We start from the raw sequence: 19,953 nt of genomic DNA, 5'->3' as shown, positions 1-19,953 counted from the left end.
TAATTACAAACTATGCAAAGCCACCTCTTCAGGAGTGCTACAGAAGCCTTTGCTTGTAAGGAAGTATGCCAGATAGATAGGGTTTTGACTAAATGGTTTTTTTTTCTGATTTCATCTGAATTCTGCTTGAAGGATGGGGTGGCTGCCAGTCTCAACCCAGCACTGATTGCCGGTGCACCTCATGTTTTCTTAGGCATTTATTTTGTTCCAGTCTTTTCCTGCCTTATTTTCCTTCTCCTTCCTATCTCACTGTTCTTTGATCTTACATTCCCCACTTCTGATGCTATTACTTCATCTGTGCATGTTCTGGTGAGAATAAGCAACGTAGCCTGAACTGTTCAGCCTAGAACTGGCTGAAGGGCAGGGCTCAAAGGGTTGTGGTGATTTGGGCTACATCTGGCTGGGGACCGCTCACCAGCAATGTTCCTCAGGGTTCAGTTCTAGAGCCAGTTCTGCTCAGTATATTTATCAGCGATCTGGGAGGTGCTGTTGACTCTCTTGAGGGACAAGAGGCCTTGCAGAAGGATCTAGATAGATTGGAGCACTGGGCAACAATTAATGGGATGAAACTTAACAAGTCAAATGCTGGATTCTGCACCTAGGATGGAGTAAAGCCAGGCACAAGTATAAAGTGGGAGAAGAGCACCTGGAGAGCAGCCCTGCAGGAAAGGGACCTGAGGGTGCTGGTCAGCAGCAGGCTCAATATGAATCAGGAGCGTGCCCTGGCAGCCCAGGGGGCAAATCTCATCCTGGGGTGCATCGAAAACCAGCTGATCAGAAGAGGTGATTATCCCGCTGTATTCAGAGTTGGTGCGGCCTCACCTGGAGTACTGTGTGCAGTTCTGGGCCCCACAATTTAAGAAGGATGTGAAGGTCTTTGAATGCATCCAGAGGAGGGCAACAAAGCTGGTGAAAGGGCTGGAAGCATGTGCTGTGAGGAGCAGCTGAGGACTTTGGACCTGTCTAGTTTGGAGAGAAGGAGGCTGAGGGGCGACCTCACTGCTCTCTGCAGCTTCCTGAGGAGGGGAAGGGGAGAGGGAGGTGCTGGTCTCTTCTCCCTGGGTATCCAGTGACAGGATGCATGGGAATGGTTCAAAGCTGTGCCAGGGGATGTTTAGACTGCACCTGAGGAAGCATTTCTTTACCGAGGAGGTGGTCAAACACTGGGACAGGCTTCCTAGAGAGATGGTCGATTGCCCAAGCCTGTCAGTGTTTAAGAGGCTTTTGGGCGATGCCCTTAACAACATTCTTTAACTTTGGTCAGTCCTGAAGTTGGACTAGATGATTGCTGTAGGTCCCTTTCAACTGAGTCTATTCTATTCCATTCCATTCCCCAGGAATTAGGGCACTGAATGAGCAACCAAGACCAGTAAGAACTGTATTGGCAGAACTTCTATGCTTTGTACCACAAAGCCTATAGCCTATCTAACAGTGCTTGACACCAAAAATAAACACTTAAAATACACATGCAAGCTTGACTGAGGAGCCAGAAACTGCAGTTTTAAAGGTTGTGGAGGAGAGAGCAAAAATTTTGGCTTACAGTGCTGCTGTGTTCACTGGAAAGTGAAGGAGCATCAAGACATCACACAACAGGTAGGCTTTATTTGGACATATCTGCAGTTGTTTTTCATCACAGTTTTCTTCATGTTCCTGGATGTCACACTCTCGCTATCCATGTATATATGTATACACATACAGTCATAAAGCATTCTTTCAAATGTGCTCTTCTTTGCTGAAAAACATAGTAATGTTCCTTTTTTTTCCACAATCAAGACAGGAAAATGGATAAACGCCAAAACCTGCTTATGTAGTAACATGTTACAAGATGTTCTTTGAAGTCTCCCATATACAAAGAATTGGCAGAGCTGTTCTGCATCTCATCTCAAGTCTGCAGGGTACATTGCAGGAGGGTTGGTGTTGGCTTGCGTGCAAGTCTGTCTTGTGATGACAGGACACAGCCCCCAGGTATTCCTGCTAACTTGACAATTTGAACTCTGTGCCATTATCTGGGAGCAACTAGCAGCCAAAGCGTACCTGCTGATCAGCTCTCAGTGGAGCGCACATTCATCCCGTCTCCAACCTGAGACTGTAAATGCACTTGTAGTTTTGGTGGAATATATCCGTATCCACTACTGTGCTGTAACATAAGGATTTACTTACTCAGCAGATGAAACACACTTCCAAATGCATGATGTATCCTTGGGAAACAATTCAATCCTGATTTGAATCTCTTGGTTGCAGCTGTGGAGCCCTTTACCTTGCATTCCCAGTGCATTTTAAAACTGCAGCGGGTGGCAACAGGCATTTTGTTTCAAGTTGCCTTCCTATGCTTTCCACTTAGCTCGTTCTAGTTCTTTGACTATTTGTAATTCTTCTTGAATAGCTGGTTGACTTCACCGAGCTGACTAGTCTCAGAAAAAAATGCACAAGATTGCTGCAAGTAACCTGGTGTACATTTAAAGGTGGAATAGCACAGAAAATCCCCATTGCTTTGAGTGGTCAGCATAGACATGTCTCCACTGTCTCTGAAGTCTCAACAGCAAATTAAAATAATGAGGTAGGTTTTTTACATGTTTTGTGGTGAAAATTGGCATTTCTGTTCTGCTCCAAGCTTTCCCGGGGATAGGGATAGTTTGTATGTTGCTTTGTTGCCTTTCCTCATACCTGCTCTAGGATACACTTTCCATGTTTGGCCAGAGCAGTCTCTCCGGCTGCTGGTACGCTGGCTTGTCTTCAGGTGTTCTGCTAATGACCAGGCTGTGGGAATGCGTCTGTCTGACAAGTGATGCTGCCTTGGCTACCCCTCTGGTTTTGATATGTGGACAGTCCCTGAGAAACCACTGTGCCTGGTGCCTGGCTAAGGGGCTGCCAGACACATATCTGTACAGCTTCACCTGGTATGGTTTGGTTTTCTTCCTGTTTTGATGTCAAATGAGCACCTGGCACAACAGATAACTGTTTTGCCTAAGAATCTTGCAATCCTCATACACTCTATTACAAAACTACCCACAAAGCCGATCTAAAAGGTAGCACTGTGATTTATGAAACAGACGGCATACCTGCCTTAGAGCTCCCACCTACAGCATTTTTTTTTTTTTTTTAAGGCTTTCTTGGTTAACAGATGCTTCCTATTTGCGCTTGTGAATGCCCTTGGGTGTGGTAGTCAAATCATGGACCCACAGTGTGAAATGTTCCTTTCAGTGCAGGTATTTCCTTGTTCTGTTGCTGATTCTCACCAAAGATACAAAGGTGCTGTCAGTGGGTTCAGGGTATTCTGGAGCAGGGATCTGGCTCTTTCCTTTGAAGCTGGGCTGTTCTCTATGGAGCAAATACTCAGAAGGCCCATGAATACATCTGTGCTTGCATCTGTTCCAGCTGCTGCTTTAATGAATGTTTTACCCAAGCACTCACTGGAGCAGAGACTGGAACTCGGGTTCTTTCCTCCCTTTGCTATTCAGGGGCTACAGCATTGTGGTCTTCCCAGCTGGGTGAATATTCCACCTTGTAAGCTCCAGGAAAATATCCTCCTCAGGAGGAACTGAGCCACCTACCCTGATTACAGCAATTACCAAGAAAGTGGAAATTAAGGGTCAGGTCTCCCTCAACAAAGGCAGGAATCTAAGACAGAGGTTTCTTGTCAAAGGTCATAGCTTTAGCCACTGCACTACTAGAGATTGTGGATGGGAAAGTATCCCTAAAAGCTCTAAAAACGTGTCCTCAAAATATGCCGCTGAGACTGGGCCCTGCTGTGACATAGTTTAGCGAATGCTTTATACCTGTGTACAAATACCAGTTACGCTGCTGCACTGTGAAGGCTTGTACAATCTCAGCATCAGCAGCAGATCCTGGCTTCAAGGAGAGGCTTTCTGGTAGAAGATGACCCCGTCCCATTAGTGGAACTGGGCATGTGAAGATCTGTGGATTAGATTTTGAAATCTACCGGAATGGTTAGGTAAGAACTAGATGATACAATTTTTGCAACTCCAGCACTAAACTTGCACTGCCAATTCTTAAAAATGTCTCACTTGGAGGGGGAAAAAAACCCCCCGTTGTTTGCCAGATAGGTCTCCCTAAGCACTCATCTCATTTTGTTTGTTTCCATGAGTCATTTTTAGAACAGGCAACAATAATCTAACAATACTTGAGTCACACATAGTCTGGAGCCAACTTCTTAGAGAACACAGCTTTCTTGAGGCAAGTGAAAAATATCCTAAAAGGAAAAGTGCCTCTCTCTGGCTTTTGTACATAAGAAATCATGTTTAAAAAAAAGTGGTTGATGTAATTGGCTTTTGAAAATACAGAAAACAATCTTTCCTCTCTGCCCCTTCAATTTTGAGACCTAGAAAGGCATGGGACAGAAAGGGGCTATGTTAATTTAGGGAGAAAACTCAGGCCCCCTTGAAAAAGCATGTGGTTGCTAACTGCATGCTAACGCACCACACTCCAGCACAGCTCAAGACAAAGGTGCAGGGAAATGAGACGGGGGTGGCTCCCTTTATCGAGCTGTGAAATGCAAGTTCACTGTACGTCTTTGGCTACTGACTAACGGCTGTTCAGAGAAACAGCCTTCCTGCTACAAAACACATCCAGTCCTGGCTTCTACGTATCAGTAACACCATCATTTCTGAAAAAGAGGTACCAAGAGATCTTCCTAAACCAGGTGCTTTAAAACTCCACTCAGTTTCCTTCCTGTGCTCACAATTCTAGCACAGGGATTGACTCAAGAGTTCCTCTGTGCAGAGAAAGCTTTTTCTGCCTGCTTTTCTCACAAGCAGTTCAACTTCCAGGATGCAAGTTTGTTGTGGGAAGGCCCCATCTCATTGCCTGGAAACAGAGTTATTAGGGAGTATCTATTCCAAAACCAGCAAAGGCATAAATCTTCATCTGACCTCCTCAGATGGGAAGGGCTTCAGCTAAACCACACTGTGCTGCTTACAGCACAGGGAGTTCTTCCTTCACCTAAAGGAATTGTTTGTTCTGAGGCTATAAACAGCTGTTCTGGATTTGTAAGAAGGAAAACACACTACACAAACCACTACGATAAATACAACTCTATGAGGCATGAACAGACTATTAAAAAGGTAAGTTTATATAAGAAGCTATAGGTGACAGTGGAATAGTCCTGCTCTCAGTAAAACACGGCTGGATTTTGTTTTCAGCCATGAAAGAGATCAAAATGCTAACTCGAAAGAGCCAAAACATCATTTTTGTTACCTCCACTGAGAAGTGGCTAGAATGAGAAATAAAATACTGTTGCTCCAAATGTGTTTATCTGTTTAAGCTAGTTGCTTCATCCATATAAACAGATGCTGAATATTAAAACAAACCTCACTCAAAAGCACTGATGCAGGAGGCTGTTACAGCACACTGCAGATGGTTTGTATGTTTGACGGTATTGGCTAATAATATTTTCCTATTATCAACAATTTTTTCTCTGATTTGTTTTCTACAATGCAACAAAGACAAAATTTCCTTTTTAATGCAAATACTGTAAGACTGCCAGAAACAAACTTTGGAAAATTTTTTAAACTTCGAAATGACAGTTTTTCAAGCTAAGCACAGACAATTGAGATTTTTCTGACCCGTTTTACTCATTTCAAACACCAAGCTTTAATCTCAAGGGCATCATGCTTAAGTGAGCGTCTTTTTTACTGTATCAATTGAAAATAACTGTTCTAAATCTTTCCATAGTAGCAACTGCACCTTACACTCACGTCTGCCTAGTGGAAAGCTGTGGCAAGGTTAAGTTTCTGCCTGCACAGCTGCTTCCATTTGACTGGAATGAGTCACTCATCTTTGTCTCTTAGCACTGTGTTTGGCCCTTAAGCGAAGAAAGAAAACTGATGCAGGTAAGTATCGTTTTGCTTTGCACCACCATAGTTAGCAATTGCTTTGAACAAACTGTGCAAATGCACTTGATCCAACTTGTTATTAAGTAACACGAGAACTAAGAAGTCATCAACCATGTCCAATACAACCTCGCCTTCTTGACCCCTACTTTACTGAAAACATGAAAATAGGTGACCACAACTGTAAACTTAAGTGAAGATGTAAACTTTGATAGACTAGGGACAATTTGATAAACTAGGGAGAAGACTGCAAAGGCAATTTAATAGGGAAGAGCAAGAGCACAGTGGAAAAGTATCTACTGAGAACATATTTGTTGTTTAAGAGTGGTTCTGCTTGTACAAGTAAACAAGGGCTTGGGAAGGAGTTACTTTAGCTACAGAAACATGTCTTTTAGCTACCTCTGGAAGCAAGGGACAAGGAAAAGGTCTCAGTACAGACTATAAACCCATCACTGAAATCAAATATATAAACTGAATATATTAAAGCTTTGAATTTTATTACACTTAATTTCTTCTGAATATCTTACCCTTCTCTCCTGTTCAAGGTAAACCTAAACATGAGAAATGGAAGGATAAAGGAGAACTCCACTAAACGTGGAGTACATTTCGTCAGAGTCTGTATAGGCCAGTTTGCCTCCTGTTACGACGACATTTACTTCATCTCCTGCTTTGAGGTGAAGAACAAGGTGGAACGTCCCGGGTCCACCACAGGTCCGTTTCCCCGAGTAGGGTTTGTGATACTCCAGCAGTTCTCTCCTGTACCCAGCTGTGTGGAGCTGAGCCACGCTTGCGTTGGAGACAGACAGCACTGCTTCTACATACTCATCCCTCTCTGGGGCCAGCACAGCAGTGATCAGGTAGCGCCCTTCATATGGTGACGTGAAAATGCCTGCAGAAGAGACAGACTGAGCTTTTCAGAGTTATTAAAAATGGAGAGACCTGATCGCTCTAAGGACGATGACAAACATAACATGGGTTAGCCGTTGCTATGTACAGATAACTGTGACAAGGTCAGCCTGGGCTGCTGACCAACTGTCAGCAGTCATGAAGGCAAAGGGTTGCTGCTTTTGTGTTAGAGCCCGCCAGTCCTTCAGGACCTATGCAGGTCTTGTCCACATTCAGAAACCTCCTGGCCTAAGCAGCTGCCATGACTCAGAGCTGGGTGAAGAGGTGAGAGGCACCCACAAGCTGTGCAAATCCCCAGGAGGTTAAGGCATGTCTAACACCCTCAAGTGACATGACACTGCTGGGGAAGGAGGCAGCCCGCGGTTACTGCTGCTGGGGAGGCACAAGCAGCTGTGCTGGCAGAGCAGAGGCAGTGGTGAGCTGGGCCTCAGTATTACAGGGCAGTTGTGGAAAACCGGCAGTGGCAAAATGCGTGCCTGTCCACATCCACAGGAAGCTTTTACCCTGGTGTGTCTGGTTTAGATGGATTTACTTTGTTTGTTCAATATGCCAGCAAGGCCTGAGATAGCATCAAACACCAGTAACCCATGCTACTGCCTGTCTGCCATCTCTGCGGGTCCATTCTTTGGCTGTTACCTGTATCGGGGTTATAATAGTCCCCGTCATTCACAAGCACTTTGTTAAAGTGAACGACGCCAACGTCACTGGAGAAAGGCTTCTGGGTGAGCCCAGCAGAAAATGACACCAGAGAGGCCGCGGCAGCAGCAGGTCCTAAAATGGGTAACAACATGAGTCAGAGTCACATCAGGATGACAACACAGCCTCTCCTTGTGATGGCTTACAATCCAGTCTCTCTGTTCCTGCACATACTCCACTTGGACTAACCCTGTCACTTGAGGAATGCCAGAATTAGCAGAATACGTATTGCTGGCCAGGTCCCAGGTGTCTCACCATAAAATTTACTGAGCACCATAAAATTCCCCCCTTGGCCACAGCCTTCTAAGGAAAAGGTATGTGGCTTGTCAATGCTGGCAGTGGAAATTCTGGCACCTCTCAATTCATTAAGGCTTCTGCCATGGACCCTCTTCAGGACTGAGGCTGCCCTTAGACATCTCCTGTTCTCTGTCACTATCACAATGGCAACAGGAGTGCTAAAGGTATATAGCTCGTGCCAGCTTTCCTACTCACACTGAGAAGCTGCACACAGCTTGTATCTCTTACCTTCTCCACCTGAAGGGTACTGAAAATAGCTACAAAAAGTAACACTTTTTAAACAAAGTAACAATTTTTAAATTTAAAAGTAACTTCTTTTAAAAAGTAACAAAGCAGAAAGAACCATCATTGGGGCTTTTCTCCCTCTGTGGCACTTCTCTTTTGGGGGACTTCTCACTCCACGTTTTTTTCTTCTTTTCTCAGCAGATCAGACACTTAGATATTTTATAGTGGCTATCTGCTTACTGGCTAAACACTGCTCTCAGACTAGTGTTGGATAAAAACCAATTTGGACAATTAAGACAAATTTTTACTTTTAACAGACTGATTTAATGGCATGTGTTTAGTGATCGACCACTTATTAATCCCATTTTAGATTCCTTCCCTCTAAACATTTCCCCTAAGGCAGGACACACTTCTAGAACTAGTCAACGCTTGTTAACTTTGTTCAGGCAACTAGGTAAACAACAAATACACTTAACGTTGTCCTTAGTTGATCTTTCTGTTCCACCCTGTTCAGGTTAAGATCCATGTCTTCTCCACACTGTTTCACACTGGGTCCCTTCTTCTGCCTTCCTTAAAATAAATGTTTGGTTTTCTCTTTCTCTCAATCTGAGATGCCCGTCAGCAACCAATGTTCAATTCAGATTGTATCACTTAAAAGTTGAAGTTAAAAAGTGTCAAAACTTCATCTAAAATGTACGTATACAAATGCCCTGCTATTATTTGTGTGTGTGTGTGAATAATTTGGCATGGGGGGCTAGGAGGGGAAGACATGCCTGCAACTTCAGAGATGGCAAGTAACTACCTTGATTTCCCTCAGGGGCTAGTAACCATCTGCCTCATGTACCTTTGGAAATCTCCTTATTCAGTATTTTGTCTCATGCTCAGAAAACAGACAAGAGGCCCTGTTTCATTACTCCTACCTGCCAGCGTGCCTGCAAGTGCTCCTGTAAGCTAAAATCAGGTTATTTGAAAGGACCAAAATCAATTGCAGGAAGTCTACTTAAGCAGCTTCTGTAAAGCTCTACCATCTTAATACCACGCTACTTACAGAAAGCATCTCTGTATTCTCAGCTTACCTTGAGACACAAATCAACTGAAAATGCACCTCAAACTTCTTGTTGGCTCACTTGTAAAGGTTTCTCTGCACTGCAGTCATACTACACAGACAGTACTGCACAAACTTATCTGCTGCCAGCCCAGAAACGCTGTCCTCTCCATTTAGAGTAGCTACAGTTCTGTTCGGGTTGGTGTCATCTGAATAAGGGAGCGACTCCTGCCCTGGCTCACCATGGCTTCCTTCAAGATTTTCCTATAGAGATTGCTAGAATAATTATTGGAGTTTGCTGCTGAAATTGCTTCAGAGCTGCAGCCTAGTTTAACACACCATCTGTGTTTGTCCAAATGAGAAATCTTAAACCCAACTAAATATCCTGCAGATCAGTTCAGCGGGCACTATAAGGAGGTGCAGTAAAGACTCAGTATGTCTCTGCTCTCTTACCCTCCTCCCAGCTAGAACTCTGCCTGTTTGTTCGAAGCTTTCACAAGTCCTACCAACAGCTCACAGCAGTGCTTCTGCAGAACCTTATAGAATCACCTTCTCTTGTATGTCCCCACTTGCAAACACTTTTCCTCATGCAAAGATCAAAGTCCAGTTTCTCTAGGCAAGGTCCAGGCTTGGAAACCGCTTCCACTTAAGCAGTTAGTGTTGTGGAAATATAAAAATCAGGAAGAAAAGTTTTAGAGCATTTAAAAGCTGGGAACCTCATGCACTGATGAAGAAACTGCTACAGAGACAAAAAGTTTCACAAAAGATTCAACCACAGTTTTACAGCTTCTAGGGAATAGAAAACTCTTTGACTTTAGATGTATACAAGGAAGTTTCACTTGATATATATCTACGTAAGCAGGAGCAGGTATGTATGTTCATGGCAATCTAAGCTAATATAATGCATTCTGGGAAGTCAAAAGACCACAGAAGGTACATGGGTGGCCTTTGTTAGGTTACATCTACTTCCAACCATCTGCTAGTTGTATTTCTGGTTCTCCACCTCTCTTTTGACTTCCCAGCACAGTTCATGCCTCCCACAGAGCCCAAGGGCCAGAAGGAGAAAAAGAAGAAAAAAAACATCATGCAGAACAAAACAGTGCACAGCACAGGCACTCTCTATCAAGATGAAAGGAGAAAAAAATGAGAGTGTGATGGTGCTGCTGACAATTGCTCAGCAACTGGAATGAGGACTCTTCAAGAATCTACTCAGAAGAGTATAAGAGAATAAGTATGTAATTAGTTTGTCAGTATGCACTTATGACTCCTTTCCATATGGCAGGAGTAGGCAGGAGATGTCCCATTTCCTCTGTTTGGCCAATACTCCTAAATCTAAATAAGGCCAAAGTGCATAATTTCAGTTAGAACAAATGGGACAAAAATAAAGCAATTTATCACCTCCATGCTTTTTCTGCCTTTTTTTAAAAAAAAAACCCACAACTCTTCAGTTTGACCCTAACACATCTCATTTTCAGGAACATTCCCTCTGTTTATGGGATGGCCAAGCAGCACAGCTCAGTGCCAATGATTTCCATGAGACAGTGCTCAACGAAGCTGGGCCCATTAGCTCTGCGAAGTCACTGTGTTTCTGATGTGGATGATAACTCAGTGTGTTATGAAAGCACAGCTACTTTTCTCTTCAGTCTGTTAGTAACAGCCCTTTCTGCTCTTACAAATCCTACCTTTCACATTGCAGCAAGAGGTTTGCCCTAGCACTTTTCTACCTACTGCTTCTTACACAAATGCCCATCTCCTACCCCATCCTTCTGTTAATTGCCCTGTTCTTTGATGCAAACAGCAGCAAAACACAACCACTGGTGCAACTGCGGGTGATACCATCTTCTTTACCTCAAAGTCAGCAAATATGCTTTCCCCTGTGCTAGACCACTAATGTGTACTAACAAGAATACTGCTCCCTGTCCAGGGATCAAAAGAAAAGAGCTAAACATGCAGCAGAACCTGTCACAAGCACAGCACAGTAATTTATGTACTCAGTAAACTCTTTCTTCAAATCAAGAACCACCTATAACAACATAAATCTTACATTACAATAACATCATGCCTTTATAATGAAACATGTCCTGCAGGCTTGCTGCCTGGAGACACATGGAGAAAGTAAAGATGGTTGGGTATCAGACAAGTAAAAAGAATTAAAAAGCCCAAACCAAAATCTTGGTGCAGCCCTTTATCTGCACGGATATATACAGCAGCATTTGCACAGTGGTAGGCCTTACAAGCACAGCTATTTTCTTTATTACACCATACAAGGAGTTTCTTTTAGAGAGGAGCAAGCACTCTCCATTGAAGCTGCAGGGTTAAGGACACAAGTAACACTGCAGACTGCATGAAGGGGGAGGGCGGGAAAGGCAATTTGTGCTTTCAGTGAATTTTTTTCACTGTGACCCTCTGTATGCCGATCAGAATGTCCAGATCCTCTTCTTGGCTCTGTCCTTGCCTAGTTGTGTGATCTGGGATCTTACAAGCATTTTCTCATCAGTTCCCAGACCAGTTCATCAGCCAATTCATTACTTCTGCCTCTGCAATTTTCTTTGCTCCAGCAAACAAAAATTCTCATAACTGTAAAACTGCCATGCTTCAATAACATTTGCTGCTGGTGTTTTGACATTGGTTCAACTCTGTCTATGGTAAAAGGTATTAGGTAGATGCACTTAGGTCCTGACACTTAACGCACTTTTGTCATAAACTCATTGCCTGTGAAAAGAGAGCTAATGTGTGGTATTGTACCTTGTACTGTCTCATTAATACTTGTAAATCCTTGAAGATCTTAACCTACAACGTCATATTGTGAGATGCATGCAGACAGATAGCTAATGAATCTGAAAGAACTCAATAAATACTTTGGTATTGAAAGTATGCAAATCGTGCCTTAACAGTCAAGAAGAGCACTAAAGCAGGCTAGTTTAATCCCTGAGGACAGAGTTGGAGCCCTCAACTTCTTCCTGAGCAGTGCTTTTATATAACTACAGCTATTCAGAAACAGAAATGAAAGGGAGTACTCAGAAGGCCAATTTAATAGTACAAGCTGCTTATTTTAGGAATTCTAGTACAAGAAGGTCTGATCTTCTTTCAAATTTGAATTTCAGTACCACAAAATGTACTGGGTGAAGACTGACAAAGACATCATAAACTGTGGTCCTGCACAAATTAGATATCAAGGATTCCTTGATGCCTTATTTCAGCATTAAGTTCATCCTCCAATAAGCCAAAAATCTTCCCTTCTCCAGTTGTTAATTTCCTCACCACTGTTAATTGCTGAATTCTGCCCCAGAACACTCACTTTCTTTGCTGTTTATAAGTGGACACTGATGATTAGGGACAGTTGTTGTAAATATTCTAACTCCATAGAAGTTCAATAGCTATTTGCACCATCCTTACCTCTCTGTTTTCTATGACTGTACCTGCCATCGGGGTTTGGAAGGCGTTTTGGGGGAAGTTATAGAACAGATCAGCAGGTATGTCTTATATTTAGGTAGGTCTTCAGGGGCACAGATCAGGAAAAGGAACTTCTTGGTCAAGCCCACCTCTCGCTGGATCTCAGGGTGACAATGTTTCTTGCAACATGTTCCACCAAGCAGCAAACAGGCACACTGCCTGCTACAGCCTGCCTTTTCAAGACTTTTAACATCCACCTACTGATTCACACAGTTTTAGCATAAACTTATTAAAATACTGTTGTCTATAAGTGATAGTAGATTGTACAAAGTGGAAAAAACCCCCCAGGAAATCCATTTATCACCAAAATCTAGACATCTATATTGGATTTGCTAGCATCAAGATAAATGAACATTTCTTTACTTCTTATCCTCTTCCAGAAGCCTCATCTATTACTGCTTGTTCCTACCACCACAATCCTCAAATGCAAAAAAGATTGCTTTAAGGCTATGACAGATTTTTAATTAGAAAGTATAAATATCAGAATTACGGTGTGAACTCTTTACAACTCTTTTTGTCAGTCCCCAGACCAGTCTTCAGGACGTGTGTCTGTGATTTTGTTAGGGCCATCAAACTAAGTCCCAAGGGTAGGATTTTGGATGCCATAAAGCCCTCATGTTTTATTTTCATCTATTTCTCATATTTCCTCAAACAAATTTAGATGAAATAATTCTTTTTGAAAAGGGTGTGGGGATATTCACTCTGATCCAGGATACCATTCCCCGGGGTTTGATAATATCTTGAGTATGAGGTTGTAGGGCAGGCAGCATCCAATCAACCTAATTTGTCAAGGCCAACTAGCATGCCCCACACAAAATTTATACCTGTTTATCACACAAATCCCTAAATGAACGGTAATACTAAGAATTATAAAAAATAAAAAACCCCCACTGAACCAAGAAAACTGCATTTTGAATTTTTTTAAACCATGATTCAGTGGCAGCCCTCCTGCTTTCACTGAAGTCAGGAACACGAGCCCTTGTGATTCTAACAAAGCCAGAATCTCTTCCATAAGGAGGACTAACTCATGCACTAGCTCAGATACTAGCAATGCTTCTAGATTTTAGTCTTGGCCTTATCCATATCTTATTAAAGAAATATTAATCAGAAAGAAACATATATTTTCTCTTTTAAAAGGGAAAAAAAGTCATTACGGATATTTGCTAGGAAATAGAAACCCTTTGTATTTAAATAAACCCAAACACTGAATTAAGTAACAATAACCCAAAATGAATTGTTTTTCAAAACCTCAAAACACCCATATTTTCAAAGGATGCAATCTGTCTGATTTTCCTCAATGCTAAACTTAAATACTGAAAATCAACACTTTGTTCTCTCAACCACGACTTTCTAAGGACTGAAATAAACATTAAATACCTCTGTAAAGAATTTCTAGGAGACAGTTGCCTTACCTTGTGAGTCTGTGGTAGGAGGAGATAACTTTGGATATCCTACAAAGAGAAGGTAGCATGTGTTACACAGTACATAATGGAGTACATTATGACAAAATATCGCTGCAGTCTTCTAAAAAGCACCCTTTGTTACCAAACAGGAACCTACCAAAATAGCTACCAAATAGCATCTCCTATGTAATGCTCAATTATCATTAAGCTGGGGTGGCCACAGCAAAGAAAAATCAAATTTTTACTACAATGTACTAAATCTACTGCAAGCGCTGTGGCAAAAAAAAAAAAAAAAAAAAATTAAGTTTCCCTAATGGCAAAGACTGCAGTAGTTACCAAGGATTTTACATCAGCCCTGGTGACCTCATGCTTTGTGTAGCCTTGGCAAAAGCAACAAAACTGGCACTGAATGTGTTTTCCCTACTTCTGGAGCCAGCTGGAGGCTGCAAAGGCCCATTCACAAATCACCTCTGCCGTAAGCCCATTCCCAACGGCAACAGCTCTAATGGGCATCCACGAAAGGCTGAAAGGCGGCTGGTAAAGCGCAACAGATCTCAGTGTCACCCCTCCAGCAAGACCTAGAACGGCTACTGCACTTAGACAGGAGTGATTCACTAGTAGTTTGCTTCTCTCACCTGGTGCTCCGGCAAACCCTTCAGTGATGGGCATGGTACTTTGCCCAGCCTGACCATCCACACTCCTAAGCCGCCCTCTTCCTGACATTAAAACAGTTCCAGGAGGCCCTGCCTCTCCAGTCTCCAAGATGATCCCGGTTGTTCCAGGCAGAAATGGTGCAACTCCTGACCCTGGCAGTGCTGGGCGTGGAAGAGGTCTTGGCTGCGGTGGCTGGAGGTGGGGGGTCCTCTGTCGCGGCGGTTGTATCCTCGGCCTTGATGGCAGCAGGGATATGCCAGGGTGGGGCTGCAGAGGTGGTCTTGGTGGCAACGGCTGCTGTGGTACTTCTGATCGCCCTTTGAAATGATGAAAGAAGAGGAAAGATACAGAATTATTTACCTACAGTATTATATAAAATTGCATATTTTTGTCAAAAAACACCCCCCCCAAACTTTAAAATAAAACAGGACTCAGTTTGAGGCCACCTTTCCCTTCAGACCCAAGGCTGCACTGGCAAAACTCCATTCGACTCCTGCAGTACTACAGACTCCCCTCTTTCCCAGCCTGTGACACAGGGAAAGGCATGAATACCGCCTGGAGACAGAACAAGCAGCAGTCAAATAACCTGTGAACATTCACCCGCTAGTCCAGCTTTGACTTTCTGCAGTGTATCACACCTATTCCCACAGCAAAAAAAAATGATTAAATGAACACCAACCTACAAGGTTTTTTTCCCCTAATTTGAAAAGCAACAAACTTAAAATTCCAAGTACTCCCATTACTAATATTTTCTGACAACGAAGGCAGAACCCTAGGACAGGATCTACCAGAAAAGCCTTTATTGTTTAAAGAGAAGAGATACCATTAAAAAACTTTTCCAGTAGGGCAGCCAAGACATATGACATCAGGGTTGAACAGCACTGACACGGCTGTATTTGTGTATCTGGTCCAGTTCTGGGCCCTTTATAGGAACTACAGCTTATTCATAAAAATGAAGTCCTAGATGACATTTAAGGATGCAATCTCCTCCCAAGAATGAAGCTGAACTAAATCTACATTTAGAACAGGAATTTACAAATGTGTAGATTTCAGCAGATGCAATGACAGCTTTTACAAAGAATAATTAGAATTTCATTCTAAATTAAACATTAGCATTGGTTATTTTGGTTACATTTTAAGACTAAAGCATGGCTTTATGTGCAGGGATGGAAGTGAGTTTCTGGGGAAATGGACAGACAGCCCCTTGCGAACTTGTCTAATGCAACTCATCACACCAGAGATGCTCACCATGGTCCACAGTGGAGACCACCTCTCTAAGGTCTCAGCGGTCAGAAAGAAGCATTTTAATTCATCACAGCCCCAAATCAGCCTGACTGAATTCAGCAATAGCTAGGGATAAACTGAATGGCTGTGCTTAGAAGCAGATGTGGTGTGAGGCTTCCCCTGGCTCTGCTGCACCGCTGGGGATCCCCAGGAGGGCCTTATGCTGCACCTTTGGGTGATATCTTACAACCAAGTCATGCAGGTATTGTCCATGACATACAGCTGGGGTCCAGACGGTGTCACCACCAACCCACGTGATGTTTCGTGACTACTCGACACCTGCACTTTACCCTTGTGAATCTCATTTCGTTTTCAGTCTCATAAAAAGTCCATGTAAGCCTTCCAGAGTACTGAGAGGCTGTATGAAGTCACAGTCTCACACCACCTGCATTCATTTGCTAGATATGCCTGCTAGAAAAAAATCTTCCTAAACTTTGCTCGCTGACTTTTAATTGTCATGAGAATTGAAACAAGCAATGCACCACAAAGCTGGACTGAAGCTCACTCAGTAACTCTATCCACAAGGCAGAGGACTAAGAAGTGAAATTTTCGCTTTATGCAGATTAAAATCACCTTCATAAAAATCCCAGGATTTAAAAAAATCTTATAAAAATTTTCAAAAAAAAGCTGAAAGTATCCAAGTGAATTGTTTAACAAAGTTGTTAATTTAGTGAGACATCTGTCCACAGTGGCATAGATTTAGACCTTCAACTAAACTCTTCAGATTAAACTCATTCAAAATGCGAATTAACAAAATACTTTACCTTGGGATGCATGTACTTGTCACTTCTCTAGTCAATTAAGTTGAGCTTTATTAAGACAACAATTTGGGCTGACACAGGGAAAAGAAATATATTTCTCTGCTTCCTTTTCTAAACCTTTAAGTAACAATCAACAGCTCAAATCCCATATCCTGTGCAAACTGCTTCCTTGCATGCAATGTCAATACTGCAATATTCAGAATTATTCAGCTACATCTTTATAAAGCTATATCCAGAATTACCTGTCTAAAGCTCAACTGAAAGTGCCAGTAAACAGATACATGTGGGTTGAGAGGGATCCAGTCTGCCACCTTTGCCAACCTTTTTGGCCTCTTCTCAGATGCATCATAACAAGATAAAGGACCAATAAATCACTAGATAAAGACAGTAACACTAGAGTCACCCTATCCTGATGCCGAATTCCATAACACCTTTTCAATTCACAAGACAATGAGAAAAGGAATGCCCAGCGAAGGCTGCAGTCAATCTAGCTGGACCTGCTTAAGCTTTACTGAACTGCAGACAAACCAGAAATACTTCCCATCATCTTCCCATCTATCTGAGAAGGTAAAGAGCAGAGCTGAGATCATCACACAGCTGAGAACAGTAGCACTGTCCTCAGCAGCGGCATCCTTGCTGCTCCAGTTGTCATCACTGGTGTAAGTGACAGTTAGGTTACCATGTCACACAACAGCTTCTGCCCTCAGATGTCCATCCACAACTGAAAACAGAAGGAAAGGTTTCCCTCCCTGGCTGAAAACAAGAATGCTTTTGTTCCCCTCCCCCCCTTAAAAATATTTTATTTTATTCAGTTTGTTCAGCCAGGCAGCTTTAACCTGCAGTTCACTGAAGGACGAATGATTTGCTAGAAGGAAGATGAGCAGTGACCTGGATGCATGAAGCAGGTAGATCTTCAGGGTACATCTGTTTCTAGTGCTGTTCTGCCCTGACCGTTCTCTCCTCAGCCCCCAAAACACACAGAAACAAACTGCGAGTAAACGAATCTGTGACTGCACTCACAAGAAGCCAAAACGACCTGATTTGAATTTTCTTATACATACCAAAGGGATTTGACAATTAAGTTACAAAGCACCATTTTGCACAAGCTCACAGGGAGCCTAGAGGAACTGACTACATGACTATTCACACTACAACATTAAGATTTTATGTTGCCCTTTATTGATGCTGTAATGCAGGATGTATATTTGGTTTCTTAGACCATAACTTCACCAGACAACATTTTGATGTTGCTTTCAAAACCTTGCTACAGAGACCATTACCAGAGTAATTGCAGTTCAGGTCAAGTAACTGTAACCAAAGCAAACTGCACTCCCAGCATGGTATCTGGCTGCAAGACCACAATTCTGATTCCTGGAAACTTCATGAATCTATACGAATAGGCAGAGTACGTTAAAGAGACCACTATAACAAGGCTTTCAGTTTCATGCCATTTGAAGAGCAAACATACATGCAGAGAGGCACACAGTGCAATGAGAACAAGTTATCCTACAAGGTGTGGAGCTGGGGGCAGTCAGCATTTAATGCGGATGAGGAGCTGATAGGTTACATTACCTTGGTGAGTTCGTTGTGTGTGGTCCCCTACACGCTTAGAGCAGACCACCACCTGCTGCCACCACTGCCTTGGGTATGGCAGGACGCTGCACTACCTTCACCAGAAATTATAAAAAATTAAATACATTTCTGGTCTCTGGGTCTCTGGGTCCATATCTGACATACAATCACTACCCTGGCTTGTTAGTTTGGACTGAGGCACCTGAAACCCTGTAATATAAAATTTGGAAGAAAAGATGCCCATATTCCTAAAATCAGGGACATCTGACTTTGCTCAGGTTTACAGTGTGGTGGGCTTACACTGCTTGATAAGATTTTATATTGTATTTCTTGCAACATATCCCTGCCTTACTGCCCTCAACTACTGTTGCTAGTAACAACTTGTTTCTGTTTCGGCCCTTCTGAAGTCAAATGACATCATTTGAATGCTACGATATGCTGGCAAATAGTGCATAAGAAATTCTACACCAATCTACGGCCAGGACTGACAGTCTTCCCTTTCAAATAACATCGGTATCAAGAGACGGTGCTTCAGATCACGAATGTAAAAATAGTTAAAGCCATACCTCAACTCACATAACAAGGTTCCCAAACTACTTCCAAAAAAAGGCTCTTTTGCCAAAATCTTTCTGCAACTCCAGCCGTCAAAACTTACTTGGACTGCTGTGCCAGACAGTGTTGTTGTAATTGGAAACATTTGGGGACTGAAGTGAGCGCTCCATGAATCCCTCAGAGGCCAGAGGCACCCCAGAGCAGTGAGGGATGCCCAGAGTGCCTGCACCCCACCTCCAGCAGCAGCGTCCTTCCATGGGCTCTTAACAACCAATGGTGGATGGAAAACTCTGCCCTGACATGGCATTGTTTTAGGGAAACCCAGGCATGCTGAGGCTTTTTAATGCTTTGCAACATTCTAATAGGGGCTGATAAATACAACCCATGAGGCTACTCAAACATCTGCTTTAAACAGCAGAAGAAATATTACTGTGTGTATCTTGGACCCTCCTCCAATGTTGGTCCTTAGTGCAAATTTATTTTGGGCAAGATGGATGAAAAACAGCATTACATAGATACATCATACTGCATTTTAATGGGGACTGGGTCTGCTTCTGCAAGATCTAGGGGTGAAAGTTCTAATCCTGTTGAGTTTAAGTCAAGAATTCACCAAAAGAATTATCTGAGGATTATGGACACCCTCCATTCCCTTCCACTTCTTCCTTTAAAGGAAGAGAAACTTTTTTTTTTTTTTTTTTAATTTCACACAAGAGCTTCTCAACTCAGAAGGATTTTGTGTCAAACACTGCAATACATTCGGTTTTAAAAAAACACTCAAAAGAAATACATCTATCACAGGCTTTCAAGTCTCTGCCTTGGAGAGAGAAGGATATTCTTCCCTAAGGAAATTACTTTCAGACCTTTCATGAAGCACAACTTGTCCATTCAAGCAAGAGCACTCATGGTCCTGCATCTGATCTCCCCCACCCACAATCAGCTGCAAGAGCCCAGAGGCTCTTCCCTCAGCACCTCTTCTTCTGATTTAAGGCCAGTCACAGAAATCAGCCTCTTATTTATCTCATACATGCACAGAATTAAAACCAGAAGCATCACAACCAACTGAAGAGTGCCGTTTCAAAACAATCTCCAATTCCTACGTTTTTACGTTATGCTAACATTAACAAGAACTCAGCTTCCTTCTGTAAACTCTGACTCTCTCAGAAAAACAATCCATTGCTGAAACTTGAAGCAAGAACTGCAGAGGCAACTGAGTGACATTTGGCAAGGTCTCTACACCTTCATGGCAAGGTTCACCA

The 19,953-nt window shown here is 42.7% G+C and overlaps 1 protein-coding gene across 2 annotated transcripts in view; it reads right to left on the bottom strand.

Annotated features, from left to right (window-relative positions):
- Positions 1-1,610: 1,610 nt before the first annotated feature.
- Positions 1,611-19,953, bottom strand: part of EMILIN2 (elastin microfibril interfacer 2) — a 38,032-nt gene continuing 19,689 nt past the window's right edge. Inside the window, exons 5-9 of one of the 2 annotated variants that reach the window (XM_074899130.1) lie at positions 14,510-14,845; positions 13,884-13,922; positions 7,392-7,526; positions 6,377-6,738; positions 1,611-1,732 (exon numbers count right to left, since the gene is read on the bottom strand). In XM_074899130.1, coding sequence (XP_074755231.1) covers positions 6,401-6,738; positions 7,392-7,526; positions 13,884-13,922; positions 14,510-14,845 — 848 coding nt within the window. In that variant the 3' untranslated portion in view covers positions 1,611-1,732; positions 6,377-6,400. Of the gene's footprint in view, positions 6,739-7,391; positions 7,527-13,883; positions 13,923-14,509; positions 14,846-19,953 lie in introns of both variants that reach the window. The other variant, XM_074899129.1, reaches the window with a different exon arrangement.

The sequence above is a fragment of the Athene noctua genome, chromosome 2, assembly GCF_965140245.1.
Source record: "Athene noctua chromosome 2, bAthNoc1.hap1.1, whole genome shotgun sequence".
Taxonomy (NCBI): Eukaryota; Metazoa; Chordata; class Aves; order Strigiformes; family Strigidae; genus Athene; species Athene noctua.
This window is presented reverse-complemented; position numbering and strand designations above follow the sequence as displayed.